Source organism: Acomys russatus, chromosome 1, assembly GCF_903995435.1.
Source record: "Acomys russatus chromosome 1, mAcoRus1.1, whole genome shotgun sequence".
NCBI lineage: Eukaryota > Metazoa > Chordata > Mammalia > Rodentia > Muridae > Acomys > Acomys russatus.
The window spans coordinates 49,800,394-49,826,572 of record NC_067137.1 but is presented as its reverse complement, the minus strand read 5'-3'; the positions used below and the strand labels follow the sequence as shown (position 1 = coordinate 49,826,572).

The following is a 26,179-nucleotide window of genomic DNA, read 5'->3' as shown; positions in this document are numbered from 1 at the left end:
GCAAAGACTATGGAAATGATGTGATACCTTGAAACACTTCATGCCATATCTCTCACTGTATCCTTTCCAAACTATAGCTTTCTCTTTATTTTGGAGCTTCTGTAGAATAAATCCAGCACTTTGGGCCTGCTATACCAGTGCTCCTAGACTGAGCTACAACCCAGCCTAGGAATAAAGTCTTCTCACCACTTTGCTCATTGCTACACAGAGATAAAAGTGGCTAAGCTTCGAAGAGTGAGTCAATGATCACTAGGGCAGGGAGCATGGCAGCAGGCAGTCATGATGCCATCGGAGCAGTAGCTGGAAGCTTACAGTGGATCCATCAACTAGAAGGAGAGAGGGAGAGAGGGAGAGAGAGAGGGGGGGAGAGAGAGAGAGAGAGAGAGGGAGAGAGGGAGAGAGGGAGAGAGAGAGAGAACTAACTGGAATGGCATGGGCTTTTGAAACCTCAAAACCCATCCCAATGACACACCTCCTCAAACAATTCCATACCTCAGAGTTCGTCCCAAACAGTTATATGCAATGGAGACAAAGTGTTCAAATATATAAGCCTATGAAGACCACTCTCATTCCTATTACCAAACTGATTTCTAAAATGAAGCAATTATTACTCAGGTTGAAATTGTATGTATCAAAAGAAAAACAACCTTCATTGCTAGATAGCTACATTTTTATAATAGTTAACAATTTTCAGTGGTAGATTATTTAATATTTTGACTTAGTATTTTATTATAAATAAAACAAAATAAATTTGTGGGCTAAGTCCATCTGGAACATTACCAATGTGTAGACTCCAGTGGGCTTTCTAGTCATTATCAAGCTAATAGCTACAAAGCTATGGAATTCTACATAAGGAGTATTATAGTAACACTCGTGTATTTGGAAAAGAAGGGGCATTGAGTAAATGTTCATGCTCTCGTGGATTTCTCCATTTGATTCTCATGATTTTGCATTTGTCATAGAGTCTGGTAAGTAAGCTCTTTTGTTATCAAATCATAAAATTATTTCAAAAGGAACTTTGGAGCTGAGGAGATGGCTCAGACCAAAAGGTACTTGCTATGTAAGCATGAAGACCTGAGTTCTATCCCCACAGCCTTGTATAAAACTAGGCATGGCAGTGTCCACCTGTCATGTCAGCACCAGGAAAACAAAAACAGAAGAATAAGGGTCCCCTGGCCAGCCAATCTAGTCAAATGAGCAAGCTCCAGTTCAGTGAAAGACCTGCCTAAAACAAAAGGTGGGGAGTGATTGAAACAGTATTTGTACATTTTTGGCCTTCACACACGCATCCTAATGCATGGGGACACTCCGCACATGTGCACACACATTCACAACTACGTAAACAATATTTTATATGAAAATGAAGTATGAGAAAAGGGGCTTTCTTGTGGTTTTCACAGTAAGATTATTAATCTGGTGATAAATTCCTAGGCCACTCATAATATTCAAATGCTACATGTCATTTCTAAAAATCAATGAAACACTACACAAGCTCATTTTACATGATCATGACAAAGGACAATCTGTGTGGGCCACATGCCAATGTGTGCATGTGTGTAGACTTTTATGACAATGTGTGTATGTGTGTAGACTTTTATGACAATGTGTGCATGTGTGTAGACATATATGCATTTACTTTCCCTGCTGAATAGACCTCATTGCTTCTGCTCAAAGCCACACACAGAAGCAATTTCTTCCACCAGATGGAGCTTTGTTTCCATTAAAACATCAGACAGAAAACGAAGTTGAACAGACTTAAGGTCAACTTGCATAGACTGCTTGTTTTAAAATCCTGTTACAATTAAGGCTGATTCTCTGCTCTTTGTATAAGCAGAAAAAAAGTCATCTGTAAATCTTCATTCATACCATACAAAGAATGGTTTCTAATAATAATTCACAGGGATTCTGTAGCCAACAAGAAGCATTGTCTATGCCTAGACTTTCATGTCTCAGCCAATCTCAGAGCTATTCCCATGTAGTGGGATTAGCAATATAAGTTACCTGCTTGTTCTGCAGTTTGAATTCTTTACCTCTTGATTGTATCTCCCTCCCTAAGCCCCTCCCAGTCCTCCTCCCTCCCTTAACTTCTCTCCCTCCCTCCCCTAGTCCTCAGAAAGGAGAGCCCTCCTCCCCTAACATCTGACCTCTATCTACCAAGTCTCACATGTATCACTTGGATCCTTTTCCTCTGTGGCATTGCAAGGCCACTCTGCCAAGGGAAAGTGATCAAAGTTGGAGAGCCAGAGTCCAAGGCAGAAGTAGTCCTTACTCCCCATATGTGGGGCCCACAAAGTCTGTGCTGCCTGTCTACCACATCTGAGCAGAGGGTAGAAGTCCACATCATATATGGTCCTTGGTTGGTACATCAGCCTCTGTGTTGTAGTATAATTATCCTGTATTATGTGACTAATATCCACTTATGAATGAGTACATACCATGAATGTCCTTCTGGGTCTGGGTTACCTCACTCAGGATGATCTTTTCTAGTTCCATTCACTTGCCAGAAAATGTCAATATTTTTCCTTTTTTAATAATAGCTGCATAGTAGTCCATTGTGGAATGTACCACAGTTTCTTTATCCATTCTTCAGTTGAGGGGCATCTAGGTTGTTTCCAGATTCGGACTATTACAAATAAAGCTACTATAAACATAGCTGAGCAAAAGTCCTTGTATGGTGGAGTATCTTTCAGATATATTCCCAGAAGTGGTATGGCTGGCCAATGGCCAAACTCTGCCAAAACAAGGTAGGCAAATCTTCAATAGTTTCTGCCTCACAAATATGTCTGTTAGATATACTGGGCCAGAAGACTATAGATGATGCTCCAACATTATAGGGAATTTTGGATGACTGTTCAGGAAGCAAACCATCTCTATCATATTCTCATTTCAGAAGCTGGTAATATGAACTTTCTGTATCCTCAAGTAATTAATTTTATTCTTTCTCAAGTCACTGATTGGGTTGAGGACCAGATAGTTTAGTTTTACAGTTAAGCTTAGTTGTTTATGGTTTAAGATGTTTTTAGGTCTAGATAGATGTTTTAAGTTGATACTGATGAGATATGATAGATATTGATTTACATTCAGAATTTTAGATGCGCCAAGATAGGAAAGATGTTTTCTTCAAGGCTGCCATATACAAATAGCCAAAACACTATGAATGTAACATATATAAAATTTCTGATTATTTTGTGGTTCTTCTGGCTGTAGGTAGTTTATTGTATATATGTGTAGTAATATAAATGTATATGTAAAAATATTTAATAAAAAGTTTAAAAAATAAGTAAAATAAAAACCTGTTACAAATGCCAGGAAAATGGGATTCTAAGTTTTTTTGGTGAGAGCCTTCGACTTAGCAGATGCTATTTGAACACTTACAAATCATTTGACAACTGACTTCATCTGATTCTTTTCCCTTTCTTCAAGTAATAATATTGTCAAGTCTAGGGAGTGAAGAAAGCCCTGAATGAAAGAAGTCCTATGTTAACCTGTGCTGTCACCATAGGCATGGCCATGTCAAGGACCCCACAGCCTCAGGCTCACAGAAAGGGCAAAGCCTTCCTCAAGGAACTGAGTATGAGAGTCAACAGTATACTCAGAAACATCTACTGTAGCCTCTCCCAACCCTAGATACTTATGGTCTGAAGACTTCTCCCTGAAAAGATGGTTCCTACTAAGATTAGCAGCTTCCTCTTGACCCAGGTATAAATCATAAACCCTACTTCCTACTTATCTGTATGTGATATACAGATATATACTCTCTGTTCGACTGTATATAATAAACATGCTGAGCTTCTGGGGTGCTACAATTTATCTACCTGAGAGCCCAGATCTCCTAACACCAGCATGCTGTCTGTCTATCTGTTTGTCTGTCTGTATTCATTCTTCCACAGCACCAGTCAAATCCATCCTTGGAAGCCATGCACAGAAATGGCAGTCAAATTGTATATATTTAAGTATATGCATTTTCATAAAAACAGAGTTTTCAATGCATTAGATGCTGAGAGACATAAGATTGAAGTCCATGTTGTAGCCACTGGAGTAGTCTAAAAGCCTGCCTAGAAGAAGCAATACCTATTACTCCACCCATCATTTAATGTTTGACCTGCTGAAGACAGTACTACTTGAGTTATTTATTGATTTTTTTGTTTCCTGTTTTTCTTTCCACTGTGCTTAAAGTGCTGGAAATGAGGAAAGCAAGAATAACTTCAAGTATCTGTTCTGTAAAGCATTCATATATTAGATTATGCCAGTGAACTCTGGGAAAGGAAAAGAGGCAAGTGAATAAAGAGTAAAGGAGAAAGTCAGAGTATTAAAGGATTGTGATCGAATCAGGAAAACAGGGACCTGAATGTTCTGCTGCCTCTGATTTCTGCACCTACAAAGATGTGATGATGTTTGCTGGTCAGTGGTGAAGGCTGACAATCACATTTTAGGGAGGATGTTCTTTTGTATCAGTGATTTGCAACAAGAGCTGATGGAATGTGTGAGAGGGACTTTCAGTCAGGACTGGAGCTTGAAATAAGAGATAAGTTTAAAAATATGAATAGAGACCATATCATCACATATGCTTCAATGGCTTCTTAAATATCATAAGGTTTATATAATGTCTCACTTAGCAAGGGTCAAAATTCTTCAAATGTTTATTTACCAACAGGTAAAGGTTTAATTTTGGAATTGTTGGTATTGCTACAAAGTTTGGATGCAGCTGATTAGTGTTATGTTCATCTAAGCCTGCCATTAACCAGGTAACTAAAATTTAATACTTAGCTTTGTTCAATTACAATTCAAAAGTAAAGGTGGATATGAAGATATGTCAGAAGAATGTTTTAATAGAGCATGCCATCACCAAATAGAAGTACCTATGGATGCTATAGAAATACCAAGGAAGAGTAAGTACTTCTTTTGGGAAGGTCAAGCAAGGAGGTATGTAGAAATCTAAGCCAATCTTGAATACGAACTTTGTAGAGAGTAACCTACCTCTCCTATGTAAAAGGCGGCTCCCTTGGATTATCTCCAAGAGTGACAGCATCACATCAGTTTTCCTATATGTTCAATTTTCTTACATTTTGAGTAATCCTTTAGAAGAATAGAATTATTTTATTCTCATGTAAATTTTCTGTAAGAACTAGAGTTCTTTTATTTTTAAAGAAAGGATTATTTTTACTAGTGATGTGTGTGTGTGTGTGTGTGTGTGTGTGACATATGTGCAGGTTCCTTGTGTAGGCCAAAAAAGGGTGCTGGATCCCCTGAAGCTGGAGTTATGTGTGCAAGTTCTTGTGGAGTCAAGAAGAGGGTACTAGATCCCCTGAAACTAGAGCCAAATGTGACTGTGAGTCTACTGACATGGGTACTGGAAACCAAACTCTGCTGTAGCTGCCTTTAGCTATTTCATTGGTTATTTTTATACTACCCTTTGTCCCCCACCCCCATAGGTTTTACCCTGTATCATTACATAGGAGAGAAAGAAGGACAGAGGGGGGAAGAGAGAGATCCTAGAGTCTAATTTCTTTCTTCTTGTTTCTTCTTTACTTGTAGCTGGTCTTTGCTAATTTGTGGGTTCTTTTTTTCCTACCCTTTATCCAAGCCCCTGTTTCACCCCCTGTTTCATTAGGAAGGAGAGAAAGAAGAATATAGAGATCCCTGAATATAATTTATTTCTTCTTGCTTCTTCTTTGAGCAAAGCTACTAACAAGCCTCTAACAATGCCCCCTGAACAACCACCAACCATGCCTCACTCTAGCATTCATACCTTATGAAAATTTCCCAGAATTCCAAACATCACACAATTACAAAAATTATCTATGGCTGGCAAAACAATGCCATTGCTAGAGCAGGAGGCAAATCATAGTCAACTTCTTCATAGAGTCTGAAACAGCCCCATATCCCCACACCTGGGATTAAAACAAAGACATATTCTTACAATATTTCTATGTTTTTAAAGAAACCAAAATTCTCACTACATTATGGCCCTCTGGAAGAGTAGAATGTGCTTTTAACCACTAAGCTATCTCTCTATCCTTAGGACTGGACCACTTGACCATAGGAATACTCAGTAAGTAGTAAGACATCTTTCTAATCAGGTGACATATCTACAATGAATGACTGTCATCTTACCTAATCATAGAAAAATGAAAATCAAAAGACAGCTGCATCTTTTTGTGTAGTGTCAGCCTTGTCTCGACACAATGGTGAAGGTCAGAGTAAATGGATTTGCCTGTATTGGATGCCTGGTTACCAGGACTGGCTTCTTATCTGGCAAAGTGGAGATTATTGCCATCAATGACCCCTTCATTCACCTCAACTAAAAGGTCTACATGTTCCAGTATGACTCTACCCATGGCAAGTTCAATGGCACAGTCAAGGGTGAGAACAGGAAGCCTGTTATCGATAGGAAGCCCATCACCATATTCCAGGAGTGGAGCAAGATCCCACTAACAATAACCGGGGTGATGCTGGTGCCTAGAATGTTGTGAGTCTACTGGTGTCTTTACTACTATGGTGAAGGCCAAAACCCACTTGAAGGGTGGGACCAAAATGTGTATGATATCTTCCCCCATGATTATGATGGTGTGACCCACAAGAAATACAACTCATTCAAGATTGTCACCAATGCTTCCTGCACCACCAACTGCTTAGCACCCCAACCAAGGTCATGCATGAAAATATTGGCATTGTGGAGGGATTCATGACCACAGTCCATGCCATCACTGCTACCCAGAAGACTGTGGATGGCCCCTCTGGAAAGCTATGGCATGATGGCTGTGGGGTAGCCTAGAACATCATCCCTGTACCCACTAGTGCTGCTAAGGCTGTGGGCAAGGTCATCCCAGAGCTAAATGGGAAGCTCACTGGCATGGCCTTCTGTGTTCCTACCCCCAGTGTGTCCATCGTGGATCTGACATGTGGAATGAAGAAATGCCAAGTATGATGACATCAAGAAGGTAGTGAAGCAGGCATCCGAGGGCCCACTACAGGGCATCATGGGCTACCCTGAGGACCAGGTTGTCTCCTGTGACTTTAACAGTGACTTCCACTCTTCTACCTTTGATGCTGGGGTTGGCATTACTCTCCATGACAACTTTGTAAAGCTCAATTGCTGGTATAACAAGGAATATGCCTACAGCAACAGAGTGGTGGACTTCACGACCTACATGGCCTCCAAGGAGTAAGAAGTCTGGACCACCACCCCAGCAAGGACACAAGAGCAAGAGGGAGGCCCTCAGCTTCTGAAGAGTCTCTGTCCCAACTCATCCCTGACACTGAGCATCTCCCTCAGTTTCTATCCCAGACTCCTAGAATAACAAGAGGGGACCAGGGAGCCCTGCTGTCTTGAATATTATCAATAATTTTCACTGCACCTACAAAAATTAAAAAGAAAAAGAGAAAGAATTAACAAATGAAAGAAGGAACAAAAGAAAGAAAGAAAAGAAAAATAACTTCTCAATATGTTATTACTAGATAAATACATTTTCTCTAAGATACCATATAGACATACCATATAGAGGCAACTGAGCTTTTATATTTTTTAAAGAAAAAAAGACAATCTTTACATAGCTTACCTATACATTTCTTTCTATATAAAATATACTCTTAAATTTACTCAAGTATCATGAACTATTTATTCTAGTAGGGTAATTAAAAATATATATTGAGAATGTTGCAAGTTGATTATGACTAACCCTAAAAAATCCACCCTTTGGGGAAATTATTAATATCTACTCTGTTTGTTTCTTTGTTTAAGTTGTTGGACACAGACATTTTTCCAGAGAAGGATGGACATTGTTGCATCAGGTACTTTGGAGTATCCAGAGCTTGCTATACTAATTCAAGTCCTTTGTACAAGGGTGTGACTGCACATGAGCATTGCATGCTCTATGGCTCAAGGGTAGTTGGGACCAAACATTTTACGATCTCGTGTTTTTTCTGGGGAACTATGTGGAGTCAGGGCTAGTGTGACAACCAATCTACACTTGCTCATCTTTAATGGTAGTACATGTGTACTGCAATAGGAAGATTGAGATGTTAGAGAAAGCCTAGCCTGTGGCTCCATCCACTACATGCATATAAGATCAAGCTATCTGAGTGAGCTGGAACAACATCTCAGAGTGACATTCCGAAAACAAAGATGGATCTTCTTGTGGGATACACTGATTCAGCTAAGGTGGGAGGTGGAAAGGCCCAGCATGGCGGCTTTCTCATGAGGAACAACATCGGCAAAGGCAATAACTTGATAGTTTATTATAAATTAATATGGAACGCTATAAGCTGAAGGACTTATAGACAATGTGTCAACGTGATGGAAAGAATACTATGAATGGACTTAGTTTCCTGAAGAAACAATGTGTATTTACATTATAATACTTCGGTTTGGTCACAGGGTAGTTAGGCTGTTGATATTAAAAGTTGTACAAAAGATCGGCCGTGTGGACCATGTTTAGAAGCTCCAGTAAATGATTCAGGGAATTGCACGGAATTCTTAACCAGGAACACCAAGCCCCCCACCCCACTACAGCGGGAGTACTCCACAGTTCGAAAGGACCAAAATACAGAAAACCTGCATACCCCTGCACATGGGAGGAACACGGATGTTCTTGGACCAGAGTGGCTGCAGCAGCAGCTGCGGTTTGCAGCTGGGAACCCTCCGGCAGAGGTGTTTGGCGTAGTGACTGGTAGGAATTGCTGCAGGAGAGGGGACTCTGTGCAATATTTCAACCCCGTGACCCTAGCTGAACTCAGTTCGCAGTTCAGCCCCTGAGACCCAAGCTCAACTCGGTGTGCGGTTTGGGCCCAGAATCCCTAGCTGAACTTGGCACACAGTCCCGGTCCTGGGACTCTGGCTGGGCACGGTGCGCAGTTTAGGCCCAAAGTCCCTAGCTGAATTGTGCACACAGTTTGGGCCCAGAGTCCCTGGCTGAACTTGGGGGACAATTTGGATCCAAAGAATCTAACTGAAATCGGTGGACAGTTTGGGCCAGTTGTGACTCTAGCTGAGCTTGGCGCACGGTCCTGGCCCTGAAACTGTGACTGAACCCGGCGAGCTCAGTGTACGGTTTGGGCCCATGACCGTGGGTGGACTCAGTGCTAACTGGACTAAGTTTGTGGATTAGGCCCCAGACCCGTTTGGGTCCAGAGAAGCAAACTGGATTCAACGCTCAGGTTGGCTTCATAGATGCTAACTGGACTCACTATGTGTGCGGTTTGGGCCCCGTGACACTAACCTGGACTCTGCGAATGGTCTGGGTCCCAAAACGCTACTGGGAACCACTGACTAGCAGAGCATCAGAGCTCCAGGACTAAGGAAATCTCAAATGGTATATATTCACTTATATCTGGACACTAGCCCAAGGGGCACGTCCCATGAAAGTCTTCACTTATCAGGAAACTGGGACATAGGAGAGGACATCCTGTTGGGACTCTAGGTGAGAGAAGCATAGGAGAATGGGGAAATAAAAGGATCCAGAGGGTCCTAGAAACCTACAAGAAGAACATTATAATGGATGGATCTGGGCCCAGGGGTCCTGCTCAAACTATGGCACCAGCCAAGGACAATACGGGAAGTAAACTTCGAACCCCTACCCAGATCTAGCCAAGGGACAGGACATTCTTCACAATTGAGTGGAGAGTGGGAGTCTGACCTTCACACAAACTCTGGTGCCCCATATTTGACCACGTCCCCTGTATGGGGAGGCCTGTTGGCACTCAAAGAAAGGATAGCAGGCTACCAAGAAGAGACTTGATACCCTATGAGCATATAGAGGGGGAGGAGGTCCCCCTCAGTCACAGTCAGAGGGGCAGGGAGTAAGGGGAAAATGGGAGGGAGGGAGGAATGGGAGGATACAAGGGATGGGATAACAATTGAGATGTAATATGAATAAATTAATAAAATATATTTAAAAAAGAAAAAAAGAAGAAACTGGCAAGAGTAGAGGGATGGAAATTCATAATCAGGATATATTATGTGAGAAAAAAAATCTGTTTTCAAAAAATAGTTGATGGCAAATGGACTATAATTCTCAACCTATATTTCCTGAATTTCAGTGTAAGCTATACAAAGTTTAAAAAATATAATTTACAAGGGTTTTTAATTAAAAAAATAAATAAAAAATAAAACGTTGTACAATTATCTTCTGTTCCAATGAAATTGCTATTTATGTACACATAATTAGAATTAACAATGCATTTTTGTTGTAGAAAGGATAGTAGACTCTAGAAGGATTCTCTACCCCAGCTAGTTCCCAAATAACTTTGGGACCTTTTAGATTAATAAAAGCTTTAAGGCACCATAGCCGGGCAGATATCAACCCTTTAAGCTATGTTGTTATTTCTCAGCTACATGTCCCAACTTACTTGCCATATTGTTCCTATTTGGACTCCTTCTGTTTCATCAGGCCAGCTCTCATGGCCACATGCTCAAGGTCTTTACTGCTCCATTGTGACGTCTGTCTCTCCTCTTTCTCCCCATCACCTTGTGGTGCCCATCTGATGCCAAGCCTGGGAACCTAAGCCCTGCTTACTTCTCTTCTGCCCAGCTTTAGGCTGTCAGCTACCAGTCAGAGAATGGGTCAGCTAAGTTTACACCTCACTTGGTGTAGGTGAGAATGCACCCCTCTGAGTGGCAACCAGATCTTGGGGGCCAGTAATTAGCATTATAGTACATAGCACCAGAACAAACTCCAACAGCACTTCTTTTATGCATACATTAAATAGATTCACTCCATTTTCCACAGTGAAAAACAGGCCCACTTTTAGTTCTTCTTGTCCTTTAGTTCTTCTTGTGAATCAGCCATACATTCCCACTGCAGTCACCTCGGCTCTTTACCAAGCATGCTTCCATGTAACAATTGTAGTCTTTTGCTCTCTGCTTTTCTAAACTTGTATTCTATACAGAAACACAGAGAAAGTAATAAAGCTACCATACTCTAAGGGAAATTTTCTGGATTGTGCTTATTTATATAAAGTTTTAGATCTAAGGTTTAGCACTGGGTGAAAATTAATGAAAAAAAAAAAAAAGATAGAAAAATGGCACATTGTTTGTCACTCCCAACATGTCTTTCAATTTATATGCTGAGAATGATACCCTCAAGAAAACTGGGAGTCTAAAAATGGAAAATATCAACCAAATTGTCCTTTACTAAAAACATTGCTATATGTAGTGACACAAAGATAATTATTAGTTCTTTATAATGATTATAAAATTACACATTATACAATTTAGTAGATGAGAGTATAAAACTATAGCTTTAGAAATAAATACTTGTCTGATATGAAACAGCAATTAAAAGTAAGTCGAAACAAAAGTTTGTTGAGCAAAACACATAGGTTTGAGAATGAGTAGTGGTCTATATAACTGCATAATTAACCCAAATCTTTTAATATTCATTAAGATTTCCAACCAGAGTCAAGAACCCTTCCCTGGCCATGATAACATATTCAATTTGTCTTAAGTTGCTGGTTTATGGCAGAACTAATGGATATTCCCATTGGGGCCTCAAATCTTAATTTGTTTACATAATTTGGCTCATTTCCAGGCTTTTGCGAGCAGTAACTAATTCAAAAAACAAACAGACGGAAATGTCTTTGAATAGAATTCTTTCACCATAGGGTCATGCATACCTCCATTCAGTAAAGCCAACAACCGAATTCCTGAAGAGGACTGTTGAAGAATAGGTTTTAAAAAAAAAACTCAGGTGGAATTAAAGAAATGAACTTCTATCCACACAGGAAAAGAAACAGAGACCATTAACTCCACAGGGTCTTAAAAACACACACAGGGTGGGGGTTATTCAAACTGTTGAAAGTTAGTAACACAGATTAGTAACAAAAACCTAAAGGGTTTTGTTATCCACTTAGATGGAAGAGCTAGAGTGCAACCGAATTAAAGGCTTCAATGTAAAGATTGGATAAAGAAAAATAAAAAGAAACACCTGATTGTACCAATAATCCAACCAGTTTCAAAAGCCTATTTTTCCTATAAGCAGAGCAACCAGAGAAAAAAAGAAAAAGCATGACAGATAGATCGAAATGGCAGAGCTCCAGAAACATCTCTCAGTCAAACCTGCCAGACACATTGGCAGGTCCTGTCCCAGTAAGCAGACTGCAATAACTCTCTACAGCTTAGTAGAGACACAAGATCAGTCCTAGGCAGAGTCTCCAGTCATGTTTCTACTTGGGTCAAACCATCACCAAGCTTGTCTTTGGATGATTCTCCCTCTAAGCTCAACTAGTTTTACAAAATGGAAAATAAGAGACTGTATCCAATACAACTCAAGATATTGATATAAATAGGATTCTTAAAACAGATCTTCAATTTGTGACGGAACTTGGGAAAACCTGACTTTGTATAGTGTCCATCATATGGAATGATCATAGGCCTCCACCTCTGCCTCTGCCTCTTCTCAATTGTCATGTCCCAAACTTGATACAGATGGAGTTTCCAGAAACATTGCAAGAATTACTAAGGTTAAAAGGGAAGATAAAACTGCATTATATGAGCCAGGCCTCATCAGCGCTGAATAGAGCCAGATGTTTTAACAACTGCTGGGATTATTTGTAGCATCCTCATTAAGTAGAGAATTAATTTCCATAATTCATTTGAATCATGCAAACATTTATACAAATCAAAGGCTCCAGTGTTTCCGGGAGGAAGCAAAGAACAACCCGGTCTTGCTCTACCCCTGCTCTCCACAATGCTCACCGTTCTCTACACAAATCTCCCACGGGAGCAAACATTATTGAACATATGGGGTTGAGAGTTGCTTGTGGCAAAGGAAAGACAGCCTTTCGCATTCCCCAGCTATTTTCTAGACCTCTTTCTTTATCTAAAAAAATATTTTGTTATTAAAGAAAAAGATCCATATCTTTGAGAGCTTTAAATGATATTAAAAAGAATGTTTTAGACTATTACATTCCATTGCTGTTAGAAATACATGCTCTGAGGCCAGACAATTTTCACTATTTTTTCCCGCATACTTTTTGGTGCTTGTGAATTAGTAACTTAAAATGCGCCTTGGTTTCCTTATCTTGCAAATGGCAATGAGTGCTATTACTGCCTAGCACATAAAAGTACTAGGAGGAACTATACTATGAATTATCAAGTGTATATAAAGCATTAACATTAGCTCTTCAAACATAGTAATCCTTCAATAAGCATTAGCTATTTTTCTTCATGTTTTAAATGTTCATAATTTTAACTCAATATCATTTCATATTCAGGAAGGCTTTATCTGTTTTGAAAAACTCTTTAAATACTCAGGTCTATTTCTGTCTTTACAAAACTGCTGACTATGGAGTTATCCTTAGCATGTCCCAGCACTCTGGAACCATTGCTCTGACCAACTTTAACCTATGAGCCTTCTATATTAGCAGAAGTCTGTCTTCTAGAAAATTCCAAGACTTACAAAGACAAAATATGTCACCTATTGCTGCAGAATTTTTTTATCCTTGGTCACTAATTGCCATGTAATAAAAGACCCCAAACCTGCTATTCGCAAAGTCTCTGAGCATTTATTTAGCTCAATGTCTCTTGAAGGTCAAATGAGCAGAGCTATGTGATTCTATTGGCATCTGCTAGACTTTTCATCAATGGAAATAAGCTAGAAGTCAGCTGATCTGGGCCTCTGCCATCTTTCTGGAGTCTGAAGGCTATATTGGGTCTGGACATCTCACAAGAGTGACAGAAGCAGGGAGTCCAAGGAGAAAATGGCTTCTTTCTCTTCTTCCCACACCCTCCCTCTCCACTGTGCATCTCTCTGTGTGTGTATTCATGTATGTGCACTTGTGTATGTTAATGCATGTTTAGAGTATAGGTCAGCATCAGGTATTCTGCTAAACTTTGCTCCACCATATTTATTTTAGATAAAATATCTTCTCATAGAATTTGGAACTAACAAATTTGGCCAGAGTCTCTGACCTGCAAGAAGGAGACAGGTCTGCCTATCTTCTCCCCAGTACTTGGTAACAGATACACTGCTACATGTGGCTGTCATGGAGGATCTGCTTCCCAAGGGATTCCAGTGGAACACTAGAGACTCACTTTATTGGACAAAGCAGGTCACATGATTCTCAGTATAACCAAGAAGCACATGCTCCTCCAATGGAAGCAAAGATTATTTCTGACCAAAACTATAATTTAGCATAGACCTTAAGCTACAAAAATATTCCACTGTGCTCAGGAATAGCTCTGCTTTGTTGGAAGCCACTGAACTACAAATTGAAGCCTCCCAAGAATGAAAAGGAACAATGGAAGCAAGACTTCCACTAAATAATTTTACAGAATTCAAATCTGGTCCTTCTAAAATATAGATCATTATACTGTCATATTTTGTAAATATGTTACTCAGTTTTGTGTTGGTTTAAAATATACATGTACTAAATATAAATGAAAGTAACATTAAATTTCAAACTATCAACAATTTACTTACCAATGTTGATATCTATACAATTTTTCTTTTACTTGTCATTTTTAAAACTGGGGACACATTTTTCAGTTTGGAAATTCGCCTGTATAACAATACAAACTACATAATATTAAACACTGTCTATGCATCTACTACTGGTCCACTGAATTTAAACTATGTCGACATGAAATAAACAAAAATTTACATTTATTGTTTATTTTCAAATTGAACTTTGAAAATAACTTCAGTCCTTCTTTTTCTAAACAGTTTTCTTAATGTTTTAATTTAAATGCTATACAACTAGTTTCAGCACTGATACTGTGAAATGTACATATTATAAAATGATGCTTTGTTATTTAATTTTTATACAGTGACTACCATAACTAAAATATCCTGGAATGAAATCTGTAGTGATGACAAAGTTTTGTGGGAAATTAACTTTCCTATGAGACCAGTGCAGAGTGCCTGAGATGACTATACAGGCCTTTAAAGACTTCAGGATCTGACTCTTCTGTAGATGGTACCATTCATAAAGCTGTGCAGTAAGGAGGAAGCCTGGATATGTGAGGGAAGTCCTGTGTCAACGTGTGCTGCTGGCATGGGACTGGTCCTCTCAAGAATGTTGGTCGCAGATCCATGGCAAAGTGTACCCCTCCCCTCTCACAGAATGGCTCCAGAAAGATAGCAAAACCTTCCTCTCATTCATGTGTTGGTGTTGCTCCGAAAATGTCTACCACAACTCTCTCTCACCTGGTGTTTACAGGCTGAAGAAGACTGCTTCCATCCTGTGGTGCTTTGAAATAGGGATGGCTCCACAGTCTCATAGATTTGGATGCTTGGTCATTAGGGAGTGGCACTATGACTAGGTGATGTGCTCTGTCAGGGTGGATGTGGCCTTGTTGGAAGAAGTGTGTCACTGGAGGTGGGCCTTAGGGTTTCAGATGCTCAAGATAGGGCCTGTTTCACTGTCTCTGTCTCTTCCTGCCTCTCTGTCTCTGTCTCCCTTTTTCCCCCGCCCCCTCTCTCTCCCTCCCTCTTGCCTGTCGATACAGATGTAGAACTCTGTTCCTTCTCCAGCACCATGTCTATGTGCATGCCACCACACTTCCATCTATGATGACAATGGACTAAATCTCTGAACCTGTAAGCCAACCCTCATTAAAAGTTTCCATTTCTAAGAGTTGCTGTGGTCATGGTGTCTGTTCACACCAATAGAAACCCTAGTTAAGACCTACAGAAATTGCTCCTACCATGATTAGCTAAACCTGCCTCAGCTGAATGTACTAACCCTGCCCCTTTGTTTATCTAAATATAACCCTGCCTCCTTATTCAGCTGTATAAAATAACCCTGGTTATCTGTTCAACTCCATAGAGTAAATATGCTGAGCTTCTAGGGCTCCGAGGCTTCTCTGAGATCCCCAAGCATCGGTCCCAGGCTTTTTGTGTGTCCTAGGATCTCTGTGAATGGGTCCTTTGTTCATTCTCCAATCAGTTCCATCCCTGGAGCTGTGATGAACACAGCAATAAATAACCTCTTATGAAGTATTTTCATGTAAAATGTACTACTACTTTTAACCAATATAAGTCATTCATTGCGCACTTTGAATTTTTAAAATGAGTTACTTTTAATCTCAGTTAAGTAAGTAGTATGAACTTTGAACCAAAAATATTGACAAAATTTTCCTATAACTAGAAGCAACTTCAGCATAGTTACTATTGACTATTTTTTCTTTCTAAAATGTATTTATTCACTTTACATCCTAGTTGTAGCCATTCCCTCCTCTCCTCCCAGTCCAATGCTCCTTCTTCCCCCATTCTCTGCTCCCATGTTCCTCAAAGGGATTTTGGAAAATAAATTCAGACTGACAGGTTATTAAAGTAATTAAATTTATCAAAAATGGTGAAAAATATAAAGCTATTTCATGGTCTTTTAACAAACAATTTAAAATAATTTCCCTTATTTCTTTTTTTAAATTTTAACTTATTAGAAGGATTACATCCTGATTGTTATCCCTTCACTTGTATCTTTCCATTTCCACCCTCCCTCCCTCCCTCTCTCACCCTATTCCCTTCCCCTAGACCTCTGACAGAAGGGGACCTCTTCCCCCACCATATATGACCATAGCCTATCAGGTCTCATCCACATAGCCTGCTTCCCCTTCTCTGTATGCTGCTGGGGCCTCCCCCACCAAGAAGTGATCAAATGGGGGCACAAAAGTTCATGTCAGAGGCAGTCCCCGCTCTCCCCATAACTCTGGAGAATGAGCTGTCCATTGGCTAGATCTGAACAGGGCATCTAGGTTTACTGCATACATTGTCCTTGGTTGGTTCAACAGTTTGTGCAGGACCCACTGGGTCCAGATCCGCCAGCATTGATGGTCTCCTTGTGAGGCTCCTGAATCCTCTGAGTTGAAATTATTTTTATAAAACTGAGTTTGTCTCTTTTAGCTTATTTCTTAACCTGGAAGCCACACAAATAATTGAGACTCTTTCATAATACAATGCTTCACAACACAATCTGAGCAGTTTAAGATTGTTCTTAACCCTCTATGCTACTCTCACAAACATCCCAGTGATACTTGCACTTTGTAGCTTTCCTGGGCTCCAGCTCCTTCCTCCTGATCCTGGTGGCCTACTCCTCTCACTTCTCCCCCTAACTCCTCCTCCCCTTGCTGGCAGGAAGTCCAGCTTTATTCTCTCTGCTGATCATTGATTGGCTATAAGCTGCTTTATTGACATAACAGGAGGATAATTGGGGAGCAGAGTTTACACAACATTTAGACAGATAATCAGATTTTAAACTACACAATAAACTTATGCCTACACCTCTAGGTCCTTCCATCCCCCCATTCTTCCATACCACTCTCAGAGCCCCACCTGGGGTCCAATAGCAAGTCCAAGCATCTATTCTGGTCCCCCACTGGGTGGAATCTCTCAAAGGACATCTATGTTTCGCTAATACCCACTTAGATGTAAGTCTATACCATGTGTGTCTTTCTGGTTCTGGGTTAGCTCATTCAGGATGATCTTTTCTAGTTCCGTGCATTTTCCTGCAAATTTAAAGATTTCCTTGCTTTTAATAGCTGAGTAGTATTCTATTGTATAATTGAATACTGTAGTTTCTTTAGCCATTCTTCAGTTGAGGGGCCTGTAGTTTGTTTCCAGGGTACAGAGCTAAACAGAATTCTCAGCAGAGGAATAGCAAATGGCCAAGAAACTTAAAGAAATGCTTGATATCCTTAGTCAACATGGAAACGCAAATCAAAATGACTCTGAGATTCCATCTTACACCCTTTGGAATGGCTCAGATCAAAAACTCACGTGACCGCACCTGCTGGCTAGCATGTGGAGAAAGGGGAACACGCCTCCATTGATGGTGGGAGTGCAAATTTGTACAACCACTTTGGAAATCAATATGGCACTTTCTTAGAAAATTGGGAACAGTGCTTCCTCAAGACCCAGCCATACCACTTCTGGGCATATACCCGAAAGATGCTCCACCATACAAGGACATTTGCTCAGCTATATTCATAGAAGCCTTATTTGTAATTTCCCTTATTTCTTGGTCATCAAATCTCTTCATTCTTCTCACCCTGGTAAGGCTAGATGGTGTAAGGCTTTCATGTGGCCAGAGATGGGCCTGCTCCTGCTTTCCCTGCCTCTCTGCATTCCTCAGACCTCAGTCCAAGATCCTCTCATATCTCTAACCTCTACTCTGGATATGCTGGATATGGAGTTCCTGCTACATGATGGATATGAGCTGAAACTAATTCCATTCTTCTCAAGAAAGCTCCTCCCCCGCTGCCCATGCACTGCCTTTCTGTTCAACTCAGTCATGCAACCTTGGACAAATTAATTAAGATCCCTGAGTCCTAATGTCCCTGTATAAACAGTGCTAGCGATGGTATTTATTCTACATCTTCAGTGTGTGCCTCACTAATTTACACCCTGGTGGTGCCTGTCCTCTCTAATCCACTACACTGAATAAAATCTATGACCACTTACCCAGCATGCCCTAGAGCAATCTTGCTCATGCGTAGTTGTGCCTTGCTGTGTTAAAATCACTCATGCTCCCTTTAAACCTTGCTCAAAATTTCCTCCTGCCCTATGAAGTCTTTCAAAGTCTTAAAACTTTAGCCGGCTTTCACAGGTGTAAAGGGAGCCCACTGCAGGACCTTTCATTAACAGCTGGCAACATCGACAGGGATATGGAAGGTCTAGCCAAAATCCACATATTTTCACCTGTGCCAATCTGAGTTATCTGACGTACATTTCTTAGGACAGGGAAAATATGGTGAGCTTATAATTGTACACAGAAGTTTAAGATCAATAAACTAGCCTCTATTATTCAAACGTAAAATATAAACTAATATAATATTAGTACTTGCAATCTCCCATACCATTCAAATGTAACACACTGAGTTTGATGTTATATTGAAACTCAGGAAAATAAAGACGAACTCATTTAGCATGTGAAAAGAGACGTTTCAGAAAATAGCCATTTTTTAAAAAAAGATTTATTTGTTTATTATGTATACAGTATTCTGCCCAAATGTATGCCTGTACACTAGAAGAGGGGACCAGATCTCATTATATATGATTGTGGGCCACCCTGTAGCTGCTAGGAATTGAATTCAGGACTTTTGGAAGAACAGACAGTGTTCTTAACCCGTGAGCCATCTCTCCAGCTCCAAAAGTAGCCATTTTTATTGACAACCTTGAACAAAGACATTTTGTGCAGCTCTCATAGTTTCTGCATTCATTGTAAGTCCTACAGTGTTCTTATTTAACATATTTTAATAAAATGAATATATGTATATAACAAAATGCATTTTAACAACTGTATGTGTATATAATTGTTAAATGCCACATAAGGGAAAATATTCTGTATGGCCAAAAGAAATCAGAATGAATAAGTCTTGGTTTAGCAAGGCCACCATTTCCACATCGAGAGTAAAAAAACTCCACAGTGCTGGCCATTCTGTCTTTCAGATCACAGCCAGAGATGGACTGAAGCAACGCAACTTTCATGAAGCTCTCCAGACATATGTAAAGCTAACTCGCAAAAATAGAGACTCTAAGAAAATGTCAGCATAACATTTCCTAAACCAAAGAAAACATTCAATTTAAAACTAATAGCTAAAAAACTAATAGAAGAGTGGGAAGGGATTCCAGGCTCTTTAAAGATTGAGAACAATCAGAGACAAAGGTGAAGAAAACTTGAGACATCCCTTTTCCTATTTATTTACCAGCTTTTTTTCTTTTTCTTTCGTGAGGTTGCTCGATCCACAAGAGGCAAGTACTTTTCCAATGAGCCAATTTCCCAGCTCACCTCCTCTTTATAAGGTGTGGTGAATTCCAAAACAAGGCAAAAGGATGCAATATCAATATAAAAGGACAGTTTTAGGCTTAGAAATAATTCTGAAGCTGATTCATTAGCTCCATTATAATGTGACCAAGTTGTTAACTAATATAGACTAAGATGACAATAATATAAATTAAGATTACAACTAAGCTGTCTAAATACTCATTCTTTGATAGAGTAGCTCACCTGATCAATTCAACTGAACTTTCTGTGCTAGGGAAGAATTGTGTATGTGAAGGCAGTATTTTCTATCTATCTTTTCTGGTGGCAGCAATTTATATTTAACACACATAATTTCATGAACACAAATTTTAACCCACTTTTACAACCTAAGCATCATATCCAATAAGTGACAAGATAAAGAAAACAACTAAAATATTCTACCACGCACAAAGAGGAGACATTGAGGTGTGGAATCGAGCATGAGAGAGAGTCTAAGGAAGTGTCTTTGGAAGCTGATAGATGATTTTTGTCTTTGCTCTTCATGCCACCAGGAGCTGCCCAGCAAGGGCAGAATTTCTTTCTTTCACTAAGGCAGCTATGATGGCTGCACCTTGTCCTAAACTCTCTTGTAGTTTCTGCTCATCCTGAAAATAAAAGACAAAACAAAAATACATATTAAAAGCAGAACACAAAGACTTCAAAGTAACTGGTTAACGCACTTGAAACTGGAATAGGCCAAGAATGTTGATAAAAGCAGAAAAAGGGAAATTTGCAACATACCCTTTATACTAAAATATATTTTACAATGGCAAAACACAACACAGAAATTAAGAATTAATTAAGCTGGGTTGACTTGAGATAGGCAAAGCAGAAGCCATTGTTGGTGATCCTAAAGATAAATTAGAGCAGTATTGCAGAGGGAGCAAACAGAGAAGGTGGTTCATGTTTTATTTTAATATCATATGGTATGATTACCATTCTATTTTCCTTATCTATTGGCACCTCCTGACTAACCACAAAGAAATGTGCCCATATAAGGGCTTCCACAGAAGTGAAGTCATCTGGAAATATTCACGTCAGAAGAGAGAGAGAGAGAGAAGAGGAAAGCAAGTCAGCTCTTTCCTTAGACAGCTAGCTTTATTCAATGTGCCCGAAACACTTAACATTGGATTGTTCCAGGTAGTACTGTGATCACTTGGCAACCCAACAGGACAAACCCAGAGCACAGTGATCGCATGAAATTCTGGAATGTTTGCTAGGGACGTGTAAAGCAAAGAATGAGAGGAATGAGTCAAATGGCCAGAGTAGACAACAATTTTTGATAACCAAACATGATACCTGGTCTTATAGACACATGCCTGTAGTGGATGTAAACATGTTTTTTATGACACTTCTGGTTTTCATATCTTGTACCAGTGCTATAGGCCAGATCATAAGACAGAAATGCAATGCCAAATTCCCATATTGAAAAGCAGTTTATTTCCTCTCTATAATGGCAGCAACCTTAATTCTAGAGCTCCTGAGATGGCCCTGTAGTTGAGAGAACATCCTACAAGACCCAAGTTCCCTCCCCAGGATCAGGCAGCCATAATCTCTTGCAGCTCCAACTGCAGGGGATCTGCTGCCTTCTTCTGACCTCCATGGGCACTGCATCCTTACACAATTCCCACAGAGATGTACAATTTATTTAAAGATGAGGTAACTAAATTTTAAATGCTGCATACCAATGTTTCCATATACATGGATAAAAATTTTTAAAGACGACAATTGGTAAACTCAAGGAGTGATGTTTTGCTGCTCAATGCTGTCAGAGGCTCTAAGATATGGAAAAGCAAGCCTCCCTCTGCTTGCAGTCACTGCCATGGATATTATTATTGGTTTGATTACCCTGTTCACTGCATAGCACTGCAAAGTTTTGTTTTGTTTTGTTTTGTTTTTTAACTTAAAGCTATATTCTCCCATTAAAAAAATCTAACATGTATTTGGCAGTATAGCATTCACTGATTTTTCTCAGTTATACTTAAGCATGGCAAAGGAAGAAAGCCAGCTGAAGAGGGAAACAAGTGGACTCCAGTAAAGACACCAGGGGACAGAAGGCTCAGCGGTAAGAAGATCCATTTGAGGATGATAGATGTGATGGGTATTCATGGTTGTCAATTTGACGGCATCTAGAATTGCCTTAGGATACAAATGGCTGGGTACACCTGGGAAGTGCGTTTTCTTAATTAAATCATTTGAAATGGGAAGACCCACTTCTAGTCCACATCTTTGATGTGGGAAGACACACCTTGAGTCCTGATCCTTTAAAGTGGCAAGATCTACCTTTATTCTAAGCCACACTTTCTGATAGCAGCCTATATAAAGAACAGAGAAGAAGCACTCTCCTCTCTCCTCTCTCCTCTCTCTCTCTCTCTCTCTCTCTCTCTCTCTCTCTCTCTCTCTCTCTCTCTCTCTCTCTCTCTCTCTCTCCCCTCCCTCCCTCCCCCTCTCCCTTTCCCACTCCCTCTCCCCCTCCCCTCCTGCTCTCATTCTTGCTAGCAAGTCCACTCCTTCACTGACAATAGAGCCAAACTCTCCTTCAGGATTCGCGCATAGACTGAAGACCAGCTCATATATACAACCTCCTAGAATGAACAGCTACTGGATTCTTGGACTTTCATTTGGTAGACAGCCATTGTTGACTATCTGGACCACAGCCTGTAAGCCATCCTAATAAATCCGATGTATACACACACAGACACACATACATTTATAATTAAATCTTAAATATAATTATTAATTCTATATAGTATTGCTGTAGACACAGATGTAGAGACAAAAGATATCATTCTATTAAGTCTGTTCCTGTAGAGAATCCTAAAAATATAACATATTTATGGCAGTTCTTTGTGCTTTGTTGCATTTGAAAATCTGTAATCACAAACTTATTTTAGTTTTTCCATAAGCAAAAAAAAATGACATTAAGTTTATTTTCAAGATAGTTTACATTTATGTTGAATTTGCACCACGTAAAATCAATAATCTAGAATTTTCTCTGAATTTTCAGAAAACACTTATGTCCACACATATATTCATTTTTTTTTTACAAAGAAAACTTTTTGTTGGAAACAACTCATTTTTAAAAGACTGCCAAGAGAGCATTAATAACTCAGCAAATTTTAGTGTACTATTGATCAAAATCAATAAAATGTTAAGCAATATATTGTGGAACTCAAGCTAAATGTAACCAAGCTTGTACCTAATTTTATTCAGTGCATAACAATTATTCAATGGCATACTAAAAGCTTAACTGTTGCATTTTGCAAATGTTGGGAATAACAGCAAGGGAACAACATGAAATTACCATTTTTAATGTTCTATATTCTTAAACTGCAATACTTAGGATCAGATTTTACCATGAGTTTTACCTAGGAAACTTTGTTCATCTATTTTCTTACCACCTATAACTTTAAGTTGAAATATACTGTTTGTACAAAAATTATAAATATGTACGCACATGCATGCACACACACACACAGTTCTAATCACCATTATAATTTTCCTCATCCAAATTATATTTTATTTTTGAATTTTTAACAATTTAAAATATATCATTTCTGCTCTCCCTCACTCCCTCTTAAATTCATACCTCTTTTTAATTATTATTGATGCACAACCACACACATACACACACACACACACACACATACACATGCACATAAATATTCAAATACAACCTGCTATGTCTGTTTAGTGTTAACTTGTATGTATGTGATTTCAGGGCTGATCACTTATTTTTTGATAATCAATTAGGGAGCCCCAAGAGAGACTAACTCTCCTCTTTGCCGTTCTTATTTGCCTGTAGCCGCTTGTCTAGGACGTGGGGCACAATGAGATTTCCACCTTCCACATTATCATGTCCATTGGTGGTCAGGTTCAGGTCTTATTTCGGCAGCCATAGTGTTGGAGTAACATGGATGTAACCTCCCTGTCATCTTTATAAGATACAATCTCACAGCACACTACAGATTCCATGGACTCTTATACTGCTTCTGCCTCCTCTACAGTGATGTTCCTGAGCCTTAGGTGTAGGGGTTGTGCTGTACTTGTCTCTGTTGGGGTCCAACACCCCACAAACAGCCACTGTCTTCACCTTGACCAACTGAGGCTTTTGTACTGATCTCTGCTTGCTTTAAAAAGGGGTTCTTTGATTACTGGTGAGAGCTATATCTATCTGGGGATATAAATATGAGTATTTAGAATACAGTTAGAAATAATATTGGTTTAGTATAGTAGCAGTAGTAAGCTTTCCTCTTAAAGCTATGATATCACTAACCAAGCATAGTTGGCTAAATTTCCATTACAAGGTAAGGTGTCTCTTCTGTTTAGGGTGGCTTAAGTCTAACTATACAGCTGGTTACTGTCAAGATATAAGTGCCACTATTGCACCTTTAAGGAACGTATGTCTGTGCTGGTCATTGTTGTGGTTTATAGGCATTATAGCTGATTTCTTTTCCCCATTGGTAGCATGCATAGCACCATCCTGTACTTTGAAGGACAGTCCTCAGAGAGGAGATTTTCACATTAGGTCCACCGTGGGTCTTCCAAACCTTTTGTCCAAATTGCATATTGTCTTTAGCAAATGATACTTGTCAACTTCCAGTAGGTAACCAAGAACAAAAGCAATACCCTATATTGTATTAGGAGTTTCTTTGACTACCTTGAGCAGCAGTGCAAAACGATGTTTCTCATATAAGGTACTGGAGTTTCTGTCACATAGTCTATGGCTCTTGAGGGAATCACTATCTCCCCAAGTGGCAAAACTTCATTTAAAAACTGTATCTGTTTTTAATAGCTGAGTAGTATTCCATAGTGTAAATGTACCACAGTTTCTTTATTCATTCATCAACTGAGTGACACTTAGGTTGTTTCCAGGTTCTGGCTATTATGAATAAGGCTGCTATGAACATGGTTGAGCATATGTCCCTGTTGTTTGCTGGAGCATCTTCTGGGTATATTCCAAGGAGTGGAATACCTGGGTCTTGAGGAAGCCCTATTCCCAGTTTTCTGAGAAAGCTCCAGATAGATTTCCAAGCGGTGGTACAAGTTTGCATTCCCACCAGCAATGAAGGAGTGTTCCTCTTTCTCCACATCTTCACCAGCATGTGGTGTCACTTGAATTTTTTATCTTAGCCATTCTAATGGGTTAAAATGGAATCTCAGAGTCGTTTTGATTTGCATTTCCCTGATGACTAAGGAGGTGAGCATTTCTTCAAGTGTTTCTCAGCCATTTGATATTCCTCTGTTGAGAATTCTCTGTTTAGTGCTGAGCCCCATTTCTCAATTGGGTTATTTCATTTGGTGGCATTTAATTTCTTGAGTTCTTTAATATTTTGGATATTAAACCTTTGTCAGATGTAGAGTTGGTGAAGATCTTTTCCCAGTCTGTACGCTGTCATTTTGTTCTGTTGACAGTGTCCCCTGCCTTACAGAAGCTTCTCAGCCTCATGAGGTCCCATTTGTTAATTGTTGATCTTAAGGCTTGGGCTGTTGGTGTTCTGTTCAGGAAGTTGTCTCCTGTGCCAATGTGTTCCAGGCTCTTTCCCACTTTTTCTTCTAACCGATTTAGTGTCTCTGGTTTTATGTTGAGGTCTTTAATCCACTTGGATTTGAGTTTTGTGCATGGTGACAAATATGGGTCCAATTGCATTTTTCTACATGTAGACATCCAGTTAGACCAGCACCGTTTGTTGAAGATGCTATCATTTTTCCATTGAATACATTTGGCTTCTTTGTCAAAAATCAAGTGACCATATATGTGCGGATTCATTTCTGGGTCTTCGATTCGATTCCATTGATCAACCAGCCTATTGCTGTGCCAGTACCATATTGTTTTAATTACTGTTGCTCTATAGTACAGCTTGAGAACGGGTATGAAAATTCCTCCAAGAGGATCTTTTATTGTATAGGATTGTTTTTGCTATTCTGAGTTTTTTGTTTTTCCCTATGAAGTTGAGAATTGATCTTTCATTGTCTTTAAAATTTGTGGACAAATGGATGGGACTAGATCTGATCATAATGAGTGAATTAACCCAGGAGCAGAAAAACTCATATGGTATATACTCATTTATAATTGGGCACTTGCCCAAAAGGCATGTCCCACAAAAGTCTTCACTTACCAGGAGATTAGGATAGATGTGAGGACATCCTACTGAGATTCTAGATAAGAGAAATATAGGAGATGGGGAAATAGAAGGACCCAGAGGGTCCTAGAAACCTACAAGAAGAACAACATGATGGGTGGATCAGGGCCCATGGGGTTCTGCTCAAACTATTGCACTAATCAAGGACAATACAATATTAAACATCGAACCCCTGCTCTGATCTATCCAATGGAAAGGACATTCTCCACAGTTATGTGGAGAGTGGGGACTGACTTTGACATGAACTCTGGTGCTCCATATTTGACCACCTCCCCTTGGTGGTGAGGCCTGGT

General features: G+C 39.6%; 1 protein-coding gene and 1 pseudogene across 2 annotated transcripts in view; one reads left to right on the top strand and one right to left on the bottom strand.

Annotated features, from left to right (window-relative positions):
- Positions 1 to 6,185: 6,185 nt before the first annotated feature.
- On the top strand, positions 6,186 to 7,169 carry LOC127196124 (glyceraldehyde-3-phosphate dehydrogenase-like; annotated as a pseudogene).
- A 13,022-nt stretch (positions 7,170 to 20,191) lies between these two features.
- The window catches only part of Crppa (CDP-L-ribitol pyrophosphorylase A), a 242,465-nt gene continuing 236,477 nt past the window's right edge, over positions 20,192 to 26,179 (bottom strand). For both annotated transcript variants that reach the window (XM_051145035.1, XM_051145043.1), the window contains one exon: positions 20,192 to 20,348. In XM_051145035.1, coding sequence (XP_051000992.1) covers positions 20,244 to 20,348 — 105 coding nt within the window. In that variant the 3' untranslated portion in view covers positions 20,192 to 20,243. The remainder of the gene's footprint in view (positions 20,349 to 26,179) is intronic.